The sequence below is a fragment of the Gopherus evgoodei genome, chromosome 3, assembly GCF_007399415.2.
Source record: "Gopherus evgoodei ecotype Sinaloan lineage chromosome 3, rGopEvg1_v1.p, whole genome shotgun sequence".
Lineage (NCBI taxonomy): Eukaryota > Metazoa > Chordata > Testudines > Testudinidae > Gopherus > Gopherus evgoodei.
Window position 1 is genome coordinate 154,672,056 of NC_044324.1, and position 21,543 is coordinate 154,693,598.

At 42.5% G+C, this 21,543-nt stretch overlaps 2 protein-coding genes across 17 annotated transcripts in view; one reads left to right on the top strand and one right to left on the bottom strand.

Moving 5' to 3' along the window:
* The window catches only part of CEBPZ (CCAAT enhancer binding protein zeta), a 25,849-nt gene extending 13,332 nt beyond the window's left edge, over nucleotides 1–12,517 (top strand). The window contains exons 9-16 of one of the 2 annotated variants that reach the window (XM_030557077.1): nucleotides 2,128–2,194; nucleotides 3,787–3,881; nucleotides 5,036–5,096; nucleotides 6,152–6,360; nucleotides 8,702–8,785; nucleotides 11,182–11,243; nucleotides 11,348–11,429; nucleotides 12,359–12,517. In XM_030557077.1, the coding sequence (XP_030412937.1) occupies nucleotides 2,128–2,194; nucleotides 3,787–3,881; nucleotides 5,036–5,096; nucleotides 6,152–6,360; nucleotides 8,702–8,785; nucleotides 11,182–11,243; nucleotides 11,348–11,429; nucleotides 12,359–12,498 (800 nt within the window). In that variant the 3' untranslated portion in view covers nucleotides 12,499–12,517. The remainder of the gene's footprint in view (nucleotides 1–2,127; nucleotides 2,195–3,786; nucleotides 3,882–5,035; nucleotides 5,097–6,151; nucleotides 6,361–8,701; nucleotides 8,786–11,181; nucleotides 11,244–11,347; nucleotides 11,430–12,358) is intronic. The other variant, XM_030557078.1, reaches the window with a different exon arrangement.
* CEBPZOS (CEBPZ opposite strand) lies at nucleotides 11,146–17,746 on the bottom strand. 15 transcript variants are annotated; one of them, XR_003999673.1, is made up of 5 exons: nucleotides 17,461–17,603; nucleotides 15,780–15,884; nucleotides 12,888–12,932; nucleotides 12,308–12,617; nucleotides 11,146–11,249 (listed from the first exon to the last, which is right to left on the bottom strand). XR_003999673.1 is itself a non-coding variant. In XM_030557086.1 (5 exons), exons 1-4 carry the CDS (start codon nucleotides 17,579–17,581, stop codon nucleotides 12,535–12,537), a joined length of 354 nt encoding a protein of 117 aa, XP_030412946.1. In that variant the 5' UTR covers nucleotides 17,582–17,605; the 3' UTR covers nucleotides 11,601–12,459; nucleotides 12,533–12,534. The 15 variants fall into 15 exon arrangements, 13 of the variants coding, with proteins under 13 accessions (XP_030412946.1, XP_030412945.1, XP_030412944.1 ...); XR_003999674.1 differs by lacking the exon at nucleotides 11,146–11,249 and adding an exon at nucleotides 11,601–12,090; XM_030557086.1 differs by lacking the exon at nucleotides 11,146–11,249 and having other exon boundaries at nucleotides 11,601–12,459; nucleotides 12,533–12,617; nucleotides 17,461–17,605.
* Between the last annotated feature and the right edge of the window lie 3,797 nt (nucleotides 17,747–21,543).

Genomic DNA, 21,543 nt, shown 5'->3' on the forward strand with positions numbered 1-21,543 from the left:
TTATTCTGCATAAGTGACTTAAATAGGACAGGTGATTTAAACCTCCTTGAACGGATTATATAATGATTTTAATCGCATTAAGATCTGTCCATAAGAGTATTGATTACTATGTAAAATTCCTAATCTGCAACTATTGTTAGGATTAGTAGGCATCTTTGTCAACATTATGTTGGTAAGATTCTTTCAGAAATAGGCCAGTTTTTGTCTGGCCCTGCTCCTTCCAATGCTTAAGAGCAGGGTTTGGCAGCAGGAATGGATAGTAATGGAACGAGGAGGGAAAGGGATTATAGTGGTTAATCTTCACATCCTCTCTGTAGTTAATTTAATGTGCAACAACAAAGAATGAAATCCTTGGGGTAGAGCTAAAACTCCTCCCCCCTCAATAAATAAATAGTCTCTCCCTTTGCTGCTGAAGATAGTTGCCATGACTTCTGCTGAAGGATTTTTGTAACTCTTTTTGGCTCTTACTTATGCCTCTAGCTATGTTCTCTTTGAGGTGCTGTAGCCAATACTATGTCATGTTAGTTTATAGCAGTGGTTCTCCACTTGCAAATTAGTACAAGCTATGGCCCAGCTCAGCTGTGTGCTAAAGGCCAGCTGTGTGCCTAGGTTCACAGCTACATGGTGCGGAGAGATCCAGCCGGGCTCCTGGCGGTCCCTGCAGGGTTGAGGCCCTAGGCAGCCGGCCCACCACGTGGTGGGGGTTGGGAAACCACCCTGCCTTACGAGGTCCGGGGCAGCCGTGCAGTGGGTTGTTTGGGGGCGGGGCGGGGCGGCTGCTGGCCTGCCACCCGGCCCCTGTGGCCCAGGTAACACACTGTGGGCTGTATATCAGTTGAGGACTACTTGTGTACAGAGTAGTCCATGTGTCTTTAATGGCACAAGGTTTCTGTGGCAGTATGAACACACAATCAAGAACTTTTACCTAGTATTCATTCAAATGGATGGTTCATTTATTGCATTAATCAAGGAGCAGAATGAGCATTTTAAAAACATGGAATTAGTCAATTTATGCACTTTAGAAATCCTTATTTTGTATAGCACATTTTTACTAAATATATCAGGGCGTAACATTTGTGATAGCTATTTTACCAACCTAAATTGAGGTGTAGAGGATTTAGAGTGAAAAGCAGTTGTGATCTGGCCCTCTGGAAACCAGTGTTCCCATGCAGGAATCCAGCTACTAAAAATTGCAATCAGGCCACCCTAGCAAATTGAAAACTATGTATTTGTGAGCAGTTACTTTACTAGTGTTCCACTGTACATTGTTTTCCCTTGTAACCTTGATTGTCAGAAATCCATTTCCATCACCTGCTTTTATCTGAAACAGTCATCTCGCTTGACTTCACTACTGAGGCCATGATATGGCTTAAGATGCTGTGACATTTCTCTCTACTAGGGGGAGCAGGCAGTTTTCTGCATGCAGTGAAATGGGACATGGCTCTTCTTGTCTCCATTTGAATGTTTTTTTGGGGTAAGGGTTGTGTGGCAGGAGGAAGTGAGGTGCTTGTCACCATTGGGCTCCTTCCTAATCCAGTCACAAGATCTTTTTGCCATCTCTGGTTGAGGGTGCTTTAGTGCCTGTTGAGTACTTGCAGATACTTATCCTTTTTTCCCCACCATCATTAGTGCTGGACTTCGGAAGTGGTGGGATGCTTGATCCTGCTCCAGTCACTCCTTTTTGGCCAGCTGCTGAAGAGCTTTTGGTCATAGGAGGAGAGTGAGAAGGACTTATTTGTGTGGTGGGAGAAGTGCGGAAGTTACAGGTTCCCCAAATCTATCCCACCTCCAAACTTTATTTTACATACATCCATACTGGGTTGTTACTAACCCTAATTAACATATAGAAATGATGAGAATCCAGGGGATAGTTAGAGCTAATGCCTGTTAATTGTGGTAGGGTGGAATGTTAGCCCACATTTTACCATTTCAAATAGTAAATATAGTGAACTTCTTATTTTAAGAAATTGAGGAGATACACCATATGTCAGAAATTTAGTTTGGGAACAATTTTACTGTAGTGTTTTCATAACAAAACGTAAATGTTATATAATGATATTCAGCTTGCTATAAAATCTTGTCCCTTTAGTGAAGCAAAGCATAAAGCCAAGTTTGTTATTTTTTCAGTCAACAGTAAGGAATTCCTTGCCCAAGATGAAAGTAAAATCCCAGTGGATGAAGTGTTTTTCCACAGGTAATTAAATATTTATGAATACTCTTAACAAGCTTTGTTTCTGAAATGTAACTCTTTAGAAAAAGAATTAGAATTTGTAAATTTGTCCTGACATATTTACTCTGAGAAGTTTGTAAGGATTTGGATTAGCTCAAGTGATTTATGTTATGAAATGATCGATCTTTCCTTGCTCAGTGTGGAATATTGAAAGTTGTGAAAAATATTTTAGAAGGCAATAATAACATATTCTTAAAATTATAAGGAAAGCCATTCAAAATTACAGTCTGCTACTAACATCACTTAGTTGACTTAACAGCATGGAGTCGCAAGCACTGGTTGATCACGAATAACCTGTGTGCTGTAATACCTAGGCACAAGAAGTTGATTGAGCCTATTATAAAATATATGTTACTGATAACTTGATTTATTAAAATGGAACAATAAAAAATATCTAACTGGTAGCTGTTTATGGTATTTGTATACTTTTTGTGTTTTTCACCATTTTTCCTCTATTTATAGTCTGTTTTATTTTCAGGTTATCATATGCTCACAGTGCTAGTGTTTGAATTACAAACAATGCATGAGGAATGACTTTTAAAAAAAAAAACTTCATTGGTTTTTTTCTTAATTCATAGAATCTTTTCTAGTGGTCTCAGGTTTTGCAAACATTTGTTCTTAAACCTGAAATTTGGGCTGAACTTGGCAGTATCTCTTTATTGATATTCACTCTGAATTTGGCTTTTGTGGTTTAATTTTAAATAGTAGCAAATGGAATGCTCCTGTTAACTATGGGAGGTCCGTTGCATTCTCTCTTGATAAGTAACTATTCTAAACCATTTTCATGTCAGTGTAAAAGTGTGCCCAAGTTTCAGTGATATCAGAAGCTTTTCATAGATGGGACCCTGATATTAGAGACACCAATTTAAAAATCACACTTCTGCCTGAAAAAAATATTAATTATTGTTACAAGTAACACCTAAGATTATTATAACTTTAAGATTAGAGAATGTTTGTTTATTTCTTCAGTTTACTTTATGCACTTTTGCTATTGCTTTGTGTAGTAAAATTCATGTTTTCTCCCCATATCTAGTCACTTTTCCCTCTTATTTGTGTGGATCTTTCATGCTGCAATAAAGGAGAGGAAAATGTTTTTAAAAATAGGTAACTGAGACTAAAGCCAAAAAAACTGGCAGACGAAATCGGGGAAAGCATAGTACCTGAAACTACTTTTGAACTATTTTTTCCCAATCAACTGGACTTCAAGTTGACAATGTTAATTTAATCACACACATCATATGTGTATTGTTCCTGTCATTTTTTAAATTCACAGTGATCAAAGAAGCTTCTGAAACCACAATCCAGGCATTTTCACTGCTTTAAATCTTATATCACTTCACCATTTTACACTTTTTTTAAAAATTTGAAAAAAAACCGAATATAAACCTTTGAATTGTGATCCACATTTGAAACCATTAACTGATACTTAAATGATAGCTGGCAGACTTTATATGCAATGCATGTAATCCATGTTGTGGCTTTATTAAAATCATTATGTCCTAGGAACACATCAGTAATGTAGTGTGTGATTGCAGAGAACTTTTTAAATATTTCAGATTTTATAAAAAGCTTGATAAAGAGAAACGAAAACGTCCAGTGGAGGAAGAAAGTGTGGAAGATGTAGATGATGATGAATTTGAAAGAATACTGGGTAAGGCTGTATTTTTCATAGCAGTAAAGCACTCTCAGCGCTTAGTAGTCTGCACAGGCTGTTCCTTAGTGGACTATTTTTTCACTTTATTCAGTTGTCTATAGTGAGGAATCTGTGTAATGTGATTATGCATCTCTGCCAATGGCTGCATATGGCTACATGACTGCTTTCTTTTGAACTTGGTGTAAGTTTCTGCTCTAGATTTTAAGATTATCTGTGCATGATGCAACTTTAATTTGCAGCTTCGTATTTTGCTTGTGCAACTTAGACCAATATTTTGAGAATTTAGTCCTAATTATAACACAGTATCTGTAACTTTTTGTTGATCCCTTTTTTGTTTTATCATTGGTCTTTTCAATGAACAGTCTGCCTCTAATGTTAGACCATTTGCTTCATGAGTTTTGAGGCATGGATCCAAGGCACCCTTGTTAACTTTTCTTTGCCAGCCTATCTTCAGTCAAGGATTTATAGGAAGAGGACTTCAGTTCCTTGAGAGAGAGGTGTCACAGATTTTTTTTTTGACACGTCATTGTTCTTAGTTGGTGTCTTCCCTTGTTTAGATCTATATTCCTAAATTCCATCAGTGGCAGTGGCCTTTAAAGTCCAAGGTCGTTTTGCTTCTCTGTGATGGATACTCTTAATCCAGAGTCGAATGTGCAATCCCTGCAGTATTTCCTGTATTCTGCACACCTTGGTTATGGGTGTCACAAGATAAGAGTATGAATCATAGGGGATTATTTTCTCATGTGATGCTGAGGTGGGGGAAGGATTTATGTATATTTCTCTGCACACCAGCCAGAAAATAGACAAAATGAATTTTAAGATAACTCTTTAAACAAAAGCCGTTTCTCCAGTGCAAAGGAATTATCTTTCAAAACTTTTACTATGCTATTGTTTTGCATTATGAAATGCCTTATGACTTGGGTGTGTGTGTGTTTGTATATGTGTGTCTGTTAAATGGTATGTAAGTTAATTGGCTAGTTTTCCGTAGAAGTAAAATCTACTGGGATTCTTCCTTGATGAGTCAATAAATGTAAACAATGTATGCTTGAGAAAATGGATGAGCATTCAGTCTATTTATTAAATAACTTCAAAATATTTTGCTTCACTTCGTGTTGCAATAACAAAGAAAATTCCCCATGTCTTTCTTTCAGACTCATTTGAAGGTGACAGCTACTTTGATACTGTTAGCAAGGATGACATTGATTTTGCTGGGTAAGATTCTTGATTCTGCTCCTTCTGTACTAATTCAGTGCCACTCCTACAGGTTTTTACTCGACACGGCTAGATGGAACTTTTTGAAGAAAGTCAACCCTGCTCAGTATCATTTTGCACAAGGCTTCACTGTTGAACGCTGCGTGTCTCTCTTCCACCTCCCCCTGGGTTGAGCATGCTGATGCTCTGGCACTTGCAGCTTGGCCCAGAAAGCATGAGGCTGGGCACTTTATTTATTTATATCATAGAATGATCCAGCAAGCAAGTCTGTATCTTCTTGGTTTTCACGGTCTCCGGTTTCATGGTCAGATAATGCTAGTGAGTGTAATCATAAATTGGAATCATACATGATGTATGAAATCTAAAAACTGGGATTCTGATCCCGCGGTAGAAGTCCAGAGTTGAATAACTTAATTCCCAGTAACTCACTGGCTCCATTAATGATTGAATATGCAATTTTATTTGAAATGTACTTTTAAAATTCGCTGAATAAATGAAAATTTCTTTTGGGAGGGAGAAATTATAGCTTAAATTTGTAGTAAACCATGAAAAACTTTGATCTAGATCTTGTTCCCGCAAACTCTTCTTCATTACCACCTCCTTGCCTCACCAAATCTCCTCCCCCCCACAATCATGTTTCAGGATGGGTCAGTTCCCCTCCTTTATTCCATTAAAGTGCTATAGTAGGTCAGATTCTCAGTTTTCCATTTAACAGGCCTGCTAAGGCTTCTGGGAATGTCTTTGAAAGCAGCTCAAGAAGGATTTCTGAAAATGAACTGGGACCATTAGAACATGTAATAACACATCTAGCTGCTGTCAAAAGAGTACCTTAATCACAGGATTCTTTTCAGACCTTTTCAATTGGGTGGATTTTTAGCAACATTCCTTGTGTTAAATTCAGTTTGATGTATTTTTAATATTCTGTGAGTGCCAATTGATTATGCCATGGGTTACTTTTAAAATTCTTTGTAATGATTCTTAACTTCCTAGTATAGCACTTTGAAATAGGTGGGTGTTATCTGTAGACAAGTGCTGAGTATTATTGTGTATTTTAGTAATATAAAAAACAAGCCCAAGGGTGGTAAGAAAAGCAAAAGAGATGAGGAATGCAGTGATGACTTGGAAGATTCTGATGATGAAGATGAATTCAATGAGATGGATGATGAAGTAGTCTCCCTGGGAAGTATGGATGAAGAGTTTAGAGATGACATTGATGAAGAGGGAGGTGCATTTATGGATGTATCAGAGGATGACAATAGTCCAGGTAAGGTAACATTCATTACCAGCATTGAAGCATAAAATACTTTTTAAAATTTGGTTGCATAGATTAGGTGTTTAAATCCATGTATATGGACCTAAATCAGAGGCCTGGCTTTCAGAGATGCTGAGATACCAGCAGCTTCCACTGAAGTCACTCTTTGTCCAAGAAGTTCCCATTGAATGCAGTGAGTTACAGATATTTATTATCTCTGAAAAAGAGGCCACTCTTATTTAGGAGTCTAAATATAGAATTATGTGCCTAATTTTAAGCACACATCTTTGAAAACTTGGTCTTAAATACTTCACAAACCTAGATACACTATTCTCTGCACACTTAAAACAAAAAACCTCCAAAAACCAAATGAACAAACAAATAACTTACACAGTGACCATTATGCAGCACAAAGGAAAAATAATAAATCAATCAGTGTTTGGCAAATTCTAGTTTTAGGTATGCATGATTTGAATAAACATTCATTAAATTTTTCCACTGGTTAATTAGAGACCAATTAATGTTTTTTAATTAGTGGTTAATAAGTAACTATTTGTGACTCCTGTAATTGTATTTAGCACCACAACAAAAATTCCTTTGCCTAATAATTTTATTTTTCTATAATAAGAATCTGAAGCTGTGACTTAACGTAATAACCCGGGATCAGGTTATCAGAGAGATTGTTTATATGGAAACCACTTTATAATGTCAAGAAATATATGAGATTAAGGGAGCGTGATCAGGGACTAAAGTAACCTATTCAGATAGATTTTGATGTCTGTCTTTCATATGGGCACTACTACATAATATACAGTAACTCCTCACGTAAAGTTGTCTCGTTGCAGATCTACTAGAGAACATGCTCATTTAAAGTTGTGCAATGCTCCCTTGTAACATTGTTTGGCAGCCACCTGCTTTGTCCACTGCTTGCAGAAACAGCAGCCCTTGGAGCTAGCTGGTGGGTGCTTGGAACCTTAGTGGACCGGCAGCCCCCCCAAGTTCCCTGTGCAGCAACCACCCAGCAGGCTAGCAACTGCTGGGCAGTTCAGCTGTCCCTCCCACCACTGCCATGCACTGCTCCTGCACTCTGCCTTGCAGCTGCTCTTGGGAGCCTACTGCTTGTTTGAGATGGGGAGAAGAGTGCTGCTGATGTCAGGGTGTCATGTAACTCCTGCCCCCTGTCCTTTACCCCATTTCCACAAGGCGGGTTGGGGGGGGAGAGGGCAAGACATGAAGCTTGCTGGCAGCAGCTGCTGTCTAAACTTGCTGATCTACTTAAAAAGGCAGTGTACTTAGCATGTGGTCAGTGTACTTAAAGGGGCAACGCATGTCTGTCTCTCTCTCTCACACACACACACACACACACTGACTGTCTCTCTCTCGCTGTGCTGTGCTGTCTTGTACAGTTTGAGGCTACGTTAGTGCGTTAACCCTTGAAGGCTCAGCCGAGTGCTAGTTCATCATTTAGCAGAAAGGCATTCCTTGGGAAATATCGCACCCTCTGACTTCACAACCTCAATTTAATACTGGCTACACAGCAATGACTTGTTTAAAACTTATACTGTTTATATATGTGTGTGTATGTATGTGTATATATATATGGGGGGGGGGGGAGTTTGTCTGTCAAAGAAAAATTTCCCTGGAACCTAACCCCTCCCCCCTATTTACATTAATTCTTATGGGGAAATTGGATTAACTTAAATCATTTTGCTTAAAGTAGCATTTTTGAGGAACATAACTACAACATTAAGCGAGGAGTTATTGTATTAGCTTGGTGGCATTTTATTTTTCTTTATAATTTCAACAGGTAATATCTATGTTCAATTTAAAGCATTTTTTCCCATTTTTATCGATTTTAAATTTTCATAGTTGTGGGAAATCATGGGAGGGATGAAACAGTAACTTTAATGACAGTAGATGTTATCAATAGAAATATTTTTTCATTGATTTGTATGTACAGTAAAAATATTTGACTATTACGGATAAAAATCTAATCTTTCCAAGCCTAACAACATACTACACTATTCATCAAATATATACATTTTACATAATGCAACGTTTCTTTTGAACTTTTGTGCTGAGTGCTTTATTTAATATGTCTTCCATGCTGTGGTAGTAGACAAAAGAGGCATTTAAAGCTGGCATGAAAAACTTAACTTAGCATTTCCCAGGATCTGTGGGTTTAAATTAAAATTTTGAGTATGTCTATCATGGTTTTAATGTTTTCTAAGAGCAAGCTCAACAGAATAATGGGGCAAATGTGCCTTAATGGATATGTTAGTCTTCGTAGTTAATGTTTTAAATAGAGTGTATATTATACAAATTATAAGTGACCTATTTTCCTTGATAATAGATGTAAACAGTAAAGATCAGGTCAAATCTGTCAGTAAAAAAGGCAAGAGAAAAAAAGATACTTATTTTGCTGGATCATTTGAAGGTAAGAATATATTTGCAGTTAAAGTTTGAGAAAGTTTAATACAGATGTATACTGTGGGAAGTATGTGGAATGGTGGAGGGCTTTGTGTTGTATGGTGTTAATGCACTGATCTTGTGCCTCTGGAAACATGAATTCAAATTCCATTTTATTGAAAATGAATTTCTCACTCCTGTACATATGACAAATCCAGTCAGTCTGGCACAACTGAGTATTAGTGATGCCTCTTAAGAGGCAGTTAAGGTTGAGTTGAATTAGCAGATATATGTAGAGCAGATTGCATTGTATCTGGATACACTACATGCAGCACAAGTTTGTGCTATTGACCTCCCTATATTGTAGTCTAGATTTCTTTAAAAAGGGAATCTGTGGCTTCCTCAGATTCTTCTAGAGCTTTGGCTTGCTGCTGGATGAAAACAAAACTAAAATACAAACTATAATGCAAATTTGATATAAATTGAGTGTTAGGCATGGAAAGCGTGTGGATGAATTCAACAGGTGGGGTGTCTTTTTTCCACTTCCACTCCAAAAAAAAAAATCCTACAACATCCGACAGCTTTGCACTGTTGCTTTATATCAGTGATATTCAGACTGAGGCTTGGGAGCCACAAGTGGCTCTTTAATGTCATCTGTGGCTCTGTGCAGAACATATTAAAACACTGATTTAATTATTAATCAAGATGCTTTTACATGTTAACCTATTGTAGTTGATAAAATAATACTTGGTCAGTCATTTTGTTGTGAAAATATATAAAACTAAGTATTTTGTCATTCTACTTAAATATGAATGTTAATTACTATTTTAAATGAAACAATGAATTCACACTACTGTGGCTCTTTTGGGTTAGTGTTGATCACTAATTATGGTCTTGAACCACTGAAGTCTGAGTATCACTGCTTTAGATCTTAAAAGCAACCTGCAAAAAAAGTTGAACCCTTTTTTGCTACTTTGTTGATGTATAAAGTTTACCTAAAGTTTTTTTTTTTTAAATCTGCTTATTGTGTACATTAGAAATTCAGGTTTTGATGGCTGGAAAGCTGGAGAAATAATGACATCATAAGAACTAAGTGAAAGTTGAGCATCTGAAGGGAAGGGATTTTTAATTAGACTAATATTTTGGTTAAAGGATGTGTATATTAAAGAGTCAACATATCCCACCCCTTAAAGTTTGAGAGCTAAAAACATACAGTAGAACCTCAGCGTAATGAACACCTTGGGAATGGAGGCTGTTCCTAACTCCCGCCAAAACTGCTGGGCCCTCAGTCAGCAGCTGCCACTCTCTAGCTGCCCAGCTTTGATAGCAGCAGCACAGAAGTGTGGCATGGTATGGTACTTGCCACCTTTACTTCTGCTCTGCTGCTGGCAGGGCACTGTCTTCAGAGCTGGGCTCCTGGCCAGCAGCAGCCACTCTCCAGCTGCCCTGCTCTGAAGTAAAGGTGGCAGTACCAGGACCAATAACCTTATGATCTCCTGCAACTCCCTTTTGGGTCTGGACTCCCAATTTGAGAAACACTGGTTTACACAGATTTTACTAGGGCTTACAGGGTAAAAGCACACAAAAGACCGGCTTTCACAATTAGTGACATGTTTTAAATGGCTGTGAATTTAGTAGGGCCCCAGTCATTAGGCTTGGATTCTGTATGCTTTTACGGAGGCAATCCTTTTGGGGAGAAAAAAAAAATACTAGCACATAATCCCTGATCTTATCAGCCATCCCTTCTCTCTGAGAGAACTAATCCCTCTTTTTATATTAAACTATGCAGATTTTAAATTTTCTAGCATATTTTTGTTACAAACACTAGCAGACTACTTTTGTAAGATCAGTTCCTTCTGTGTGCTAGTCAGTGCTATTTAAAATCTTCTCCCTGAATGGCTCCAAAAGAGTTATTACTCTCAAGACGTTTCTGCTGCAGCACTGATTCGAAGTCAGCCAGTTAATGGCTACTTGAGGGATAGATGGAGATAAGATAATTAACACTTTCATTTGATTATAAATACTAACAGGTATATGAAAATTTTGGATTGTAGCCCTCTCCCTTGACTCTTCATCCTTCACTTGTCTTCAGCTGTACAGGACAGGGACTATGTCTTTGTACAACACCTTGCACTAGGGGGCCTTGATCCTGATTGGGTCCTTAGATTGCTATTACAAATGTATTACATTATAAAGCGCTGTTCACTTATTTCTCCCTGCAGTGAAATAATGGAGGATTTCTCTATCTTCTAGTTACATTCTAGCTGCTTAAATGTATTAAATAGATGCTCTTCTAGGAACTAATAGAAATCAGATACTTTGGACAGTTATTAAAGGATGATTTTTTTTTGTCTGGTGGTGGTGCCTAGGAGAATGTAGAATCTTAGCTGTTGATTACAATTTTCAATAAAACTTTATTTGAAGGATCAAAGCAGCAAAAGAAAAGAAAACTCAAAGACACCAGCATGCTTGCTGCTGCAGAAGAGGTAGGCCTGATTAGATATATAATAAAGAAAAAATGTTTGATCTGACACATTGCCTGGCTATATATTTCCATAAACAAAATACTAATATTTCTCTCTCTTTAAAGTTTGGCACTCTTCTGGATGAAAATGTTACATCCAAGTTTGATAACATTGGTATGAATGCAATGGCTAACAAAGATAATGCAAGTAAGTGCAGTTACATCTTCTATAAACAAACTATGCCCTTACCCTCTCTGAATAGGTACTTATGCACAATCTTGATATTAAAACAATTTCATTGCTTAGTTGATATTTTTAAAAATAACTTCCATTTTAAATTGAATACACAAAGTTTAACTTAATCCATAAAAAAGATAACTGAGCCACTGCTCCTGTATAACTTTATTTTATATAGGTACATGATGTATAATACAACAGTACTTGTTTTTAAGGACTCTCACCCTAGTCTAGATTTAATTGTATTCTTACTCTCAGCACTTGCAAGCATTTTGCAAAATGATATGCAGCTTTTGACTTGCATCATTAAATATCTAATTCTAAATTATGTAGCTTAACTGGTTTTAAACTTCTAGAGGTGTATAACTTTCTCCCCAATGGGAATTTTTCTGGTATAAAAGCTGATGTAATTAAGGTTTAGCCAAACATGCCACTCTCCAGCTTTGGTGTACATGGAGCAAAAACAATTCCCCCCCCACAAATCTACATCTGTGTAACCCCATTTTGAAAAGTAGGTATTTTATCAAACAGATAAAACTGTTGTGTTGAGTATAATTAAGGCTTTGTATTCTTTGCATCATTTCTCTAGTCTGAAAAATTTATCTCCCATCCTGGACATTGAGTATTTCTACTTAAACAATAGTGTTAAGGCAAACTATAACACAGGGTACATGAAAGCAATTTTAAAATTTGTGCCTTTGCAACAGGTCCAAAAGGTTCCAGGTATAATAGTTTCTGCATAATGGAAAAATTTCTTCTGAGGTGAAAAATCCAATGGTTCACATTTTATTGGTGTTCTATGAATTTATCAGAATTTATTCAAATACAAAACTATGTTCAAAGGATACATCAGTTATCCTCCACCTCTTATTTGCCATGTTCCTCCTCTTCCCTTGCAGGCATCAAACAGCTCAAGTGGGAAGCAGAGCGTGATGATTGGCTCCACAACAGAGATGTGAAAACTATTATCAAGAAGAAAAAACAGTTCAGACACAAAGGCCTGAAAAATAAGCACAAAGGCAAAAAGTCAAGAAAATGAATGAGACATTGTTTTACACTGCTTCTGTTTTTACTTCTAATTTTTGCTGCTTAGCCATTTCAGTTGGTCCTTCTCCCTTATTCCATGAACTCCAGCCCATTCATTGCTTTTGTAATAAACTGTGAAAACATAAGAAAAGGCATCAGTGTCATCTGTTCCTCTTATGTGCATCTGAATGTCTAGGTCTAATTTTATTGGCTTTTGTATTCATCTGATTCTGAGTAGAAAAAAAAGATCACTAGAATTGTCTCTAGCTAAATGTACATTTTACAACCTCTACACTTCTGAAAAACATTTAGCAACAATACAAAACTAGAAGATAATTCACTGTCAAAAAGACATACGAGCTTTATCAAGTGTTTTCTTTTAGTTGGCAAGAAGTAACTTACCTTCCAGAATGGATGGAAATCTCTTGTTCATTGTATGCCTAAAATCTGATAAGGGAATAAGAAAAAAAATTACAACTGTTCTCAAAAAAAATAAATGAATTGCACCAATGGAATGGACATTTTTGTATTCTAAAGGCAGCTTTCTTAGTCTTTAGTTAGATACCATTAAATAGTGTGTAATTTAATTTCAAGATTTTTCAGTGTTCATCAAACACCACAGTTGAGCTCCTTTTATTTACAAGTTGAGACACTTTGAGCCTATTCCCACTAGTGAAACGGGCAAGAAAAACCTGATGGGTCCCTCTGAACATCTGGCTCTTAAGGTTAAGTGAAAAGTCTTTCCTTTTGCAAAAGGGAGAGAAAAAATTCTCTCCTCTAAAATCAAGGAGGTTGTGGAATCTAAAGCTTTTTAAAGGGAGGGTTGAGCCAAAGAGCCTGTCCCAAGTTTATTACAAGTTCAAGTATTAAGCATCCCCCAGAGCAGTGTTTCTCAACCTTTTTGATACTACCTTGCTACCTTCCTAAATCTTGGGGACTTGCACCAGCCCACAAACTGGTTAAGAAACACTGCCTCAGAGGGGGCCATGAGCAGGTTTCAGGGGGTCTGCCAAGCTGGGCCAGTGTTAAACTCGCTGGGGCCCAGGTTAGAAAGCCGAAGCCCCACCATGTGAGGCTGAACCCTAGGGCACTGAACTGTCACCTGGGGCTGAAGCAGAAGCCTGAGCAACTTAGCTTCAAGGGAGCCCCTCTGGTAATGTCAGCCCTGGCTTTTGTATGCAGAAAACCAGTTGGTGTGGCACAGGTGGGCTGTGGAGCTTTTATAGCATGTTGGGGGGAGGGAGCTCCTCCTAGAAAAAGGTTAAGAAGCTGTGTCATAAGTCACATATCTCTAGATAGAATGAGAAATTTTCTGATGATTTTATTTGGAAAGTACTCAGATACTGGAGCAGAGGTCAGCAACCAGTGGCATGGGTGCCAACGGCAGCACATGAGCTGATTTTTAGTGGCACTCTGCTGCCAGCCAGTGTCCTGGCCACTGGCCCCACTCAGCCCACTGCTGGATGGAGCTCCGGGCCAGCAGCAGGCTGAGCAGGGTCGGCGGCTGGGATCCCAGCTGGCAGATGGAACCCCAGACCAGCAGCCTGGCCAGTCGGGTTCTGTCTGCCAGCCCCAGTAAATGTAAAATGTATTACTGGCATGCAAAACCTTAAATTACAGTAAATAAATGAAGACTTGGCACACCACTTCTCAACAGCTGCCGACTCCTGTACTAGAGTAAAGGGTGGCAGTATAAAATTCTCTTGGGAGAGCCTTATAGGACAGTGAATCTGCTAAACCCTCTAGGGCTGAGGGCTCAGTTGATGTGAGCAAGGCTTTGTCCTGGGCAGAGTGAGGTTTCTCCAGGCCCTAATTTAGTCTCTCTCTATTTTACATGCTATAGATTACTGCTGGGGGAATTCTGCACCACTGCACTCACATATACTTCTTGTTCCCCACAGAATTTTTTGCTTCCCTGTAGAAATACAACTTTTTGCCAGGGAACCTGCAAGAGTGGTTACATGTCCCTCTTCAGCAACACAGGTGCATAGTTTCTGGTGCCTGGAGCAGCCAAGGGAGAGCTAAATCACCACAGGGGACAGAGGTGGGGATATCCTGGCCTGTGGCTCCTACCCTGTGCTGAGAAGGATGGAACTTCCTCTGCATGGAGCGGCCAGGGCTGGGTCAGACCTGCTCCAGAAACCTCCCCTGGCTGCTTCCTGCCCTCATTGCTCCTCAACCGTGAGTGGAGCTGCCCACATCTACCCATCCCTGGTGCATCTGGACCCCGCCCCACCAAACCCCCATGCTGAGACTCACCCCTTGCAGCTGGAGCCCCCTGCACCCAGAACCTCCCACCAAGCCTTATCCCTGCACTTGAACCCCCTGCACCTGGACCCAGATCTCCAATCCACCAAGCTTCACTCCCCCAGCACCGACCTACCCCCTGCTGAGCCCCAACCACTTTCACCTGTACCCACCTGCCCAGTCCCCTTGCCCATGCACCCAGACCCCAACTGAGTTGCTCACACCAAACTCTCTCAACCCACACCTGGATTTCTCCACATTTGGATCCTGCTGGGCTGAGCCTGCCTGCCCACACCTGGTATGCCTGGTACAGAGATGCAGGCCTAGCCCTTGCGCTGTGTCAAGGTCTTTACCACCAATCTGTGTCGGGGAGGAAGCATTGCAGGGTGATCTCCCATCTTCATGCAACCAGTGGCCTGTACTCCCCACTGCCATGCAGGAACCTCCCCATTTATTGACACAATTTGCATAACTTTAAAATATTGTGCACATAATTTTTATTCTTTTGGCACTGAATTCCCTCAGGAGTAATCTAATAGATGAACAATTTTTTTCATCAATACAATATTTCAGCAACAAATGCTTAGATGATTTTTTTTCCCCTACTTGAAACCTTGTCCCTGTCCTTAAGGTAAGGTGTTTTGGGGAGGTAATAATTCCACCACAGATGACTAATCAGAACTCATCTGTTACACAGTTAATATACAGACTGCTCAAACAGAAGTTACCTCAGTACACATCTAACCTAATAAGTCTCAATCATTTACTATTAGGCTAAGTTCTTGGGACATAGCCCAGTAAATTATCTGCCCTCTTAAATACAGTCTCCCTCACCCCAATATTACATGCACAGTTGGTTTCTTCACAACTACTCTGTTTACAGAAAACAGAGAGTAGAAAAAAGGATGGACTGTTGTGAAGAAAGGTTTCAACTTTTTAATTTAGGGAATCAACATTCTGCTACCTTATTCACTCTACTAATTTTTCCACTTTTCTTATAAGTAATGTTGGTACCCACAGGAGTAATTTTTAAAACCACTTTATTACCTTGATTTGTGTCCATTCTGTAAAATAGTAAATAGGCTCCAGCAAGCCCAGCCACTTCCAAAAGTAAAACTCCTTTGAAGATCTTCCTTGCAACAGGTTCCATGCCTAACTTAAAAAGATGTGGATAAGCATTTTACTACAGAGATGCTAACATTTTCATTCTTTAACTAAAATTATAATAATGATACCTTAAGAATTTCAGCTTATTCTTAAATGATTTAAGATCTTCATCTGGGGTCCATCAGAATACTGCAAGTGTGGAATGCCTCAGATATACTTAACAAGAGATGAATCTAATATCCAAAGTCCATGGGAGTTCCTACTGACTTCAGTGGGTGCTGGATCAGGCCTGACAAGTGGCATTTAGCATGTTACCTAGAAGCCTACAGGTTTTTATTTTTTTTCCCTAGATACTTTTTATGTATTTAAAAGGAAATTTTACAAAAGTAAAGCTCTGGATGGTTAAATATAATGCTCAACGTTTATCTGAGCCATATTCCTAGGCAGGGTTCCATGCATGATGTGACATCAGTAGTTAAATGGGTGCTAGTCCTCACGTCCACCTGCACCCTCTTCAGCTTGACTATGGGTCTATTGACTATATTGCTGCAGTTGATGGCACCTGAAGAGGTGGCTTGCCAGTCACCTTTAACATCTGGAATTTACAGCTCTGAAAACAACTTTTACTGTAAGAGTTGGCTATTGCCTGGCGCCTCTTCCTCTCGGCCAGCTCCAGGCGCCCAACTAGCTCCCATTGAAATCAATGCAGCGGGCCCCACAGCGGTCAGGGAGCTGGAAAGCTGTACAGGTCCGTGCCAGCTGAGAGGGGCCCCACACAGGGCCAGTGCGAGCCTTCAGCCGACACACGCTGCACGGGGCCATTGGCCGGCCCCTCGCGCCTTGGGCTCAGGCCAGGCCAGGGCTGCAAGCGGCCGGCCCGAGGCCCAGCGCGCTGCAGGCACCAGGCGAGGCCCGGATTCGCCTGCAACCAAAGGCGCTAAGGCCTGACACGGCGGGTGCGAACAGCGACGGGCCGGCGCCCTGCGGGCCACACGCCGGCAAGAACCGCGCTCGGTGCCCTGGCGCCCAGGGCCGCCACACGGGGGAGCCCAGCAGCGGAGATGGGAGGAGGCCGGGAAAGCAGCTGGCGCGGGAGGGACTGGGAGAGAGGAAGGGGACTCAAGCGGGAACCCGCCCAGCGGGGAACCGGGCCGTTGGCTTTCCCAGTTGCTCGCTAACGGACACGAGAGCAGCTGGGAACCCGGGGCCGGGAACGCGCCCGCGGCCACTCGCCAGCGCCGCGTGAGGGGGCGGGGCCACGTGTGAAACACGTGACCCTCCTGTGACGGGCCTGGGCGCGGGGGAGACGTGCCACGTTGAACCCCCGCCCCCCACCCACGGTTTCCAAGCTTCGCCCCTTGTATTCGTGGTCCCACCCAGCTCGCTCGCTACAACTGCAGCAGCAGCGTGACCCGGAAGCAGAAAAGCTTCTACTTCCGCATCATAATCCGCGGGCCCCCAACGGTCACCCCGCCGGTCACCCGCTGCAGCCCGCAGACACCCGCCCCTTCCCAGGGGCGCGCGGCCCACCCACCAGCGCCGCTGATCACAACGCCGCGACATGGCCACCTCCGCAGCAGCGACCAGCACGCGCCCTTCCCTGGCGGGCAGCGCCACTCACCTTGCGCCTTTAGAGGGGCGAGACTCGCTCCCCGGCGCAGGTGCAGTTTGGTTCTGCCCCCATCGACGTGGGTGGACACAGTAGTATACGCACGGTTTGGAGACGCTGCCCATGAGCGCATGCGTACAACCGCCCCCCTCCCCCCGCCAATGGTCAGTCCGCACAGCGTAGGGGGTTATAAGCAGCCCCCTCCCAGCACAGCGCCGCCTGCCGTGAGGCCGGGCCCTGAGCTGCCCAAACATCAGGAGCGGCCGTGACGAGACTCTGAGCCCCTCCCCCCGTCACACACCCCGGGAGCCCGCGCCCCCAAACCTGGCCCCGCCGCAGCCTCCTGTTCCGGGACTCCACCCTCGACACGTGCAAAGCCCCCCGCCCTCGCTCCAGGACGTAAGCCCTATGCACCAACCCGACCCAACGTGGACCAAACCCTCTTCCCCAGGCTCTGCACTGGCATCCTGCCCTTAAGCCTCTGCCTCTCGAGATCAGATCCACTGATTTTTTTAAAGAGCTTTTTTGTGTTTTCCAGGCAGTGAAGGATTCTTTACTTTTGGAGGTCATTGCCCACAAACTGCATCTTCTGTTTTTTAAACATAGGAGAAAATGGGAACTGTGTTTGGGCATTCCCAACAAAGGAAGCACAGGACTGACAACACGCAGCTAATGCTGCTTTGACTTGCAGTTGCTTTTGCCCAAACAGTGGTGCCTGATGCCTCAAGTAACCTGTAGAGCTCCATAGTTAGATCTTCAAACTATAGGGAAGTGGGGAAACTTTTGTGGGTTTGTCTGGGAAAGGAAAAGGCAAAGCTCATGCTCTGCCTGGCCTGGTGATGGCAACTATGAACTTCCTTTCTTACAGGCAGCTGCTTCTATCATTAGAATAATAGAAATGGTGGCCCAGAGGCTTGGAACCTACTGTACAGGAGATCTTAGTTTTTCACAAATTATATGTCCAGCAGTAACACCCAAATGAGTGCACCAGCTCAATGCAGTCACAAAGATCAGATATACTCAGGGCTGGAGTAAGGAACCTTCGTGCCCTAGGCGAAACTTCCACCTTGTGCCCCCCTCCACCCTGAGGTGCCCCCACCCCTGTGGCAGCTCCCTCCCTTCCCTGAGGCTCTCTGCACCCCGGGAGCTGTGCAGCACCTACCCACCCCAGCTCATGTCTGCTCCGTGTCCTCCCCAAGCACGCAACCCTGCTCTAATTCTTCTCCCAGGCTTGCAGCACCAAATAGCTGATTGGTGCTGCAAGCCTGAGAGGCAGGAGAAGTGGAGCAGCAACCCTGTGCTCAGGGAGGAACCGCTGTAAAAAAAAAATTGAGGGCACCACTTTTTGGCACCCCCAAATCTTGGCACCCAAGGCAACCTCCTAGTTTGCCTTAATGGTAGCACCGGCCCTGCATATACTCCCTTCTCAGTAAAATGTAGCTCAATAGCCTACAATCTTCTGCTTGAGTTCAACTTCCAGCCCTTCCTCAACATAGCCTTCAATATTATGATATGCTGCTGACCTGCTTGAGAACTTGAGCAGGAGTAGATGGAGTTGCTCTCAAGTAGCTCCATTCCTTTCTTTGGCAGAAGGTCCAGAGAGAGCATTGGGGAATTGTTCATTGGCTCAGAGGGATCTCTCTTGGGAGCCACTAGGAGAGTTTGTAATTAAGTATGGATTAGTGTCTTCCATATGCGAATATTACTCAGTGACTGTATATTTCAATCTTTTCAGACTTTCCTGGTGTGATTGTAATAATGATCTGGCCATAGCTGAGGGCTCATAGACCAGACTAGTATTGAACTTACAGAGTAGAGAAGCAACCAGAACAAACTATATTTGAACATTTTTTTAACATAACAAGTGATGATTATTTTCCTCTTGCTCAATTATGTCTGTCATTCCCTGCTGCATTCCTTCCACATCTACACATACTGTTAGAGTCCCTTCGTTGCCCCCAGTCTGCCAGCAAGGTACAAGGCAAGAGCCATGGTCTCTTCTCCCATCAGAAGGGGAAGGAGAAAGTTGCCCTTGGTTGTTGTTCTCTGGTGGGCTTGGCTGTATCTCTACTAAACCTGCCATTTGTGATACCCACCTGACCTTTCTTGCCTCTCGTCTTTGAGTATAGGGCTCACAGGGCCCCTGTTTTCCACAAAATGTGTCAATAGCTCAGTCCAACTGTGATTGCAGCTCCAGGTGCTGAAGATAGACAATTACTATATATAAATCACACACTGCTGCTAGAAACCTCATCCTTCATCAAGGTTCTCAAGCAAATGCCTAACTTTAAGCATGTGAGTAGTTCCACTAGAGTGATTGAGGCATAAAATTAAGAATATGCTTATAATGTTTAGATACAGATCTCTGCTGTTTGAACTAATGGAAAAGTCCCTTAGCTACTACTAGTAAGTCCCATATTCTCTGTCTGAGTCGACTGCTAAAGTGAAACTTGATTATATACATAAATCCAGTACATTACAAAGGGATCTAAATCTTATTAGAGGCACATTGGGGGGGGAAAAAGCCCTGCTAAATGTAAGCTTTCAGCATTTTATTGTCTCTTTAGCATAAAAGGGGGATATTAATATACAATAGCTTCTAGTGTAGGCATTGGGATTTTAAGTTATGATGATATTTTAAACACTATTTTAAAGCAATGATGTTAGTATTGCTTTCCTGGAATTAATTTGATTGTTATTCTTTATGCCTTATGCTTTTTATTGTACTGTCTCCTATTATTTGTTACCCATAGACTTTACATCTGTTTCTTCTAAATCAGTGATACAGGACTGAAAAGCTTTCTTTAATTACAGAAATAACTTGCTGCCAAAATAAAAACAACTTTATATTGGTGTGAAAAGCTTGCTTCCTGTTAATGTTATATAAGGTTAAATTTAATATTTTGCCTCTCATTCGTACTGATTTGTCTCCTATATCTGTTTGTCTCAGTGGGCCCAATCCTGCTACTCCAACTGGTATTCAGTAGTACTGCTTCTAAGAGTAAGCCTTACTTTTAGGACTATGTCTTGTTGAATTGAACCCTTTCTCCAGTCCCAGGAGGATGGAAAAGGAGGAAAGAAATATACCCAATTCAGTGCCAGGTTTACAATGACACCAGTGGCTCCATGGAACTGAGCCCATGCTCAGAAGGGGCCCTGGCCTACTCCACTTGCACTGTGCCCCGAGACCCTGCTCCTCCCCCTGCCTACCACTTGCTCCTCTCAGCCTGCCCCCTGCCTGGCCGAGGACTCCTCTATGCCCCTTGGCCCCACTGCCCCTGCTCCTCTCTGCCCCCTGGCAGGACCCCAGTGCATCTCTGGCTTCAGGCCTATAGGGCCCCACCTTTCTCTCGGGAGCTGAGCCACCTAGAACTGGTGCAGAAGCCTGGTCAGTCTCAGCCAAGGGGGGACAGTGTGGGTGGCTTGTCTGGGCTCCTCCAAGCAAGTGCTTCTTGAGGGATCTGGCTGGGGCAGACCTTAGCCTGGCTGATCACACCACTCCTGAAGGGACAGAGGGATTCATGGCCCCTGGCTGCACTGCTGGCTCAGCTCAGCAGACACAGTCATCTCCCAGCAGGGCTAGTAAGTGCAGCCGGGAGACAGGGCATGGGGGAGTGGGTCTCTGGGAAGTCTGTGGGGGTGCTGGGCTGTGAGGGGGCAGGGAAGATCTGTGTGTGTTGGGGCAATAGGGAGGGAGCGTTGTGGGGGGGTGCTGGACAGTTGTGGTGGGGCTCTGGGCAGGGAAATACTAGGCAGGGGTGGTGGTGTGCAGGGCATTGTGTATTTCTGGGGGACATCTGGGGGGTGCTGGGCATAGTGGGTCTAGGGGGGCTCTGGACATAGGGAGTTGGGGGATGTTGGGCAGGGGGCTCTGTGGCATGGCATGGGCCATCCCCCCAGGGGAAGGGGCATGCTGGCAGCACAGGGCCACTGTGCGTCTGGCAACTGCTGGCTTGTAAGTAGTGCCTTCACACTGAGCTGGGCCTACTCTGCCATGCCATGCCCCTGGCTGGCCCCTCAGTCTGAGGACTGACCTCCCCGCGCCATGCTCCATTGCCTCAATGGGGGCTCACAAATATGTTTGGCACCAGGCCC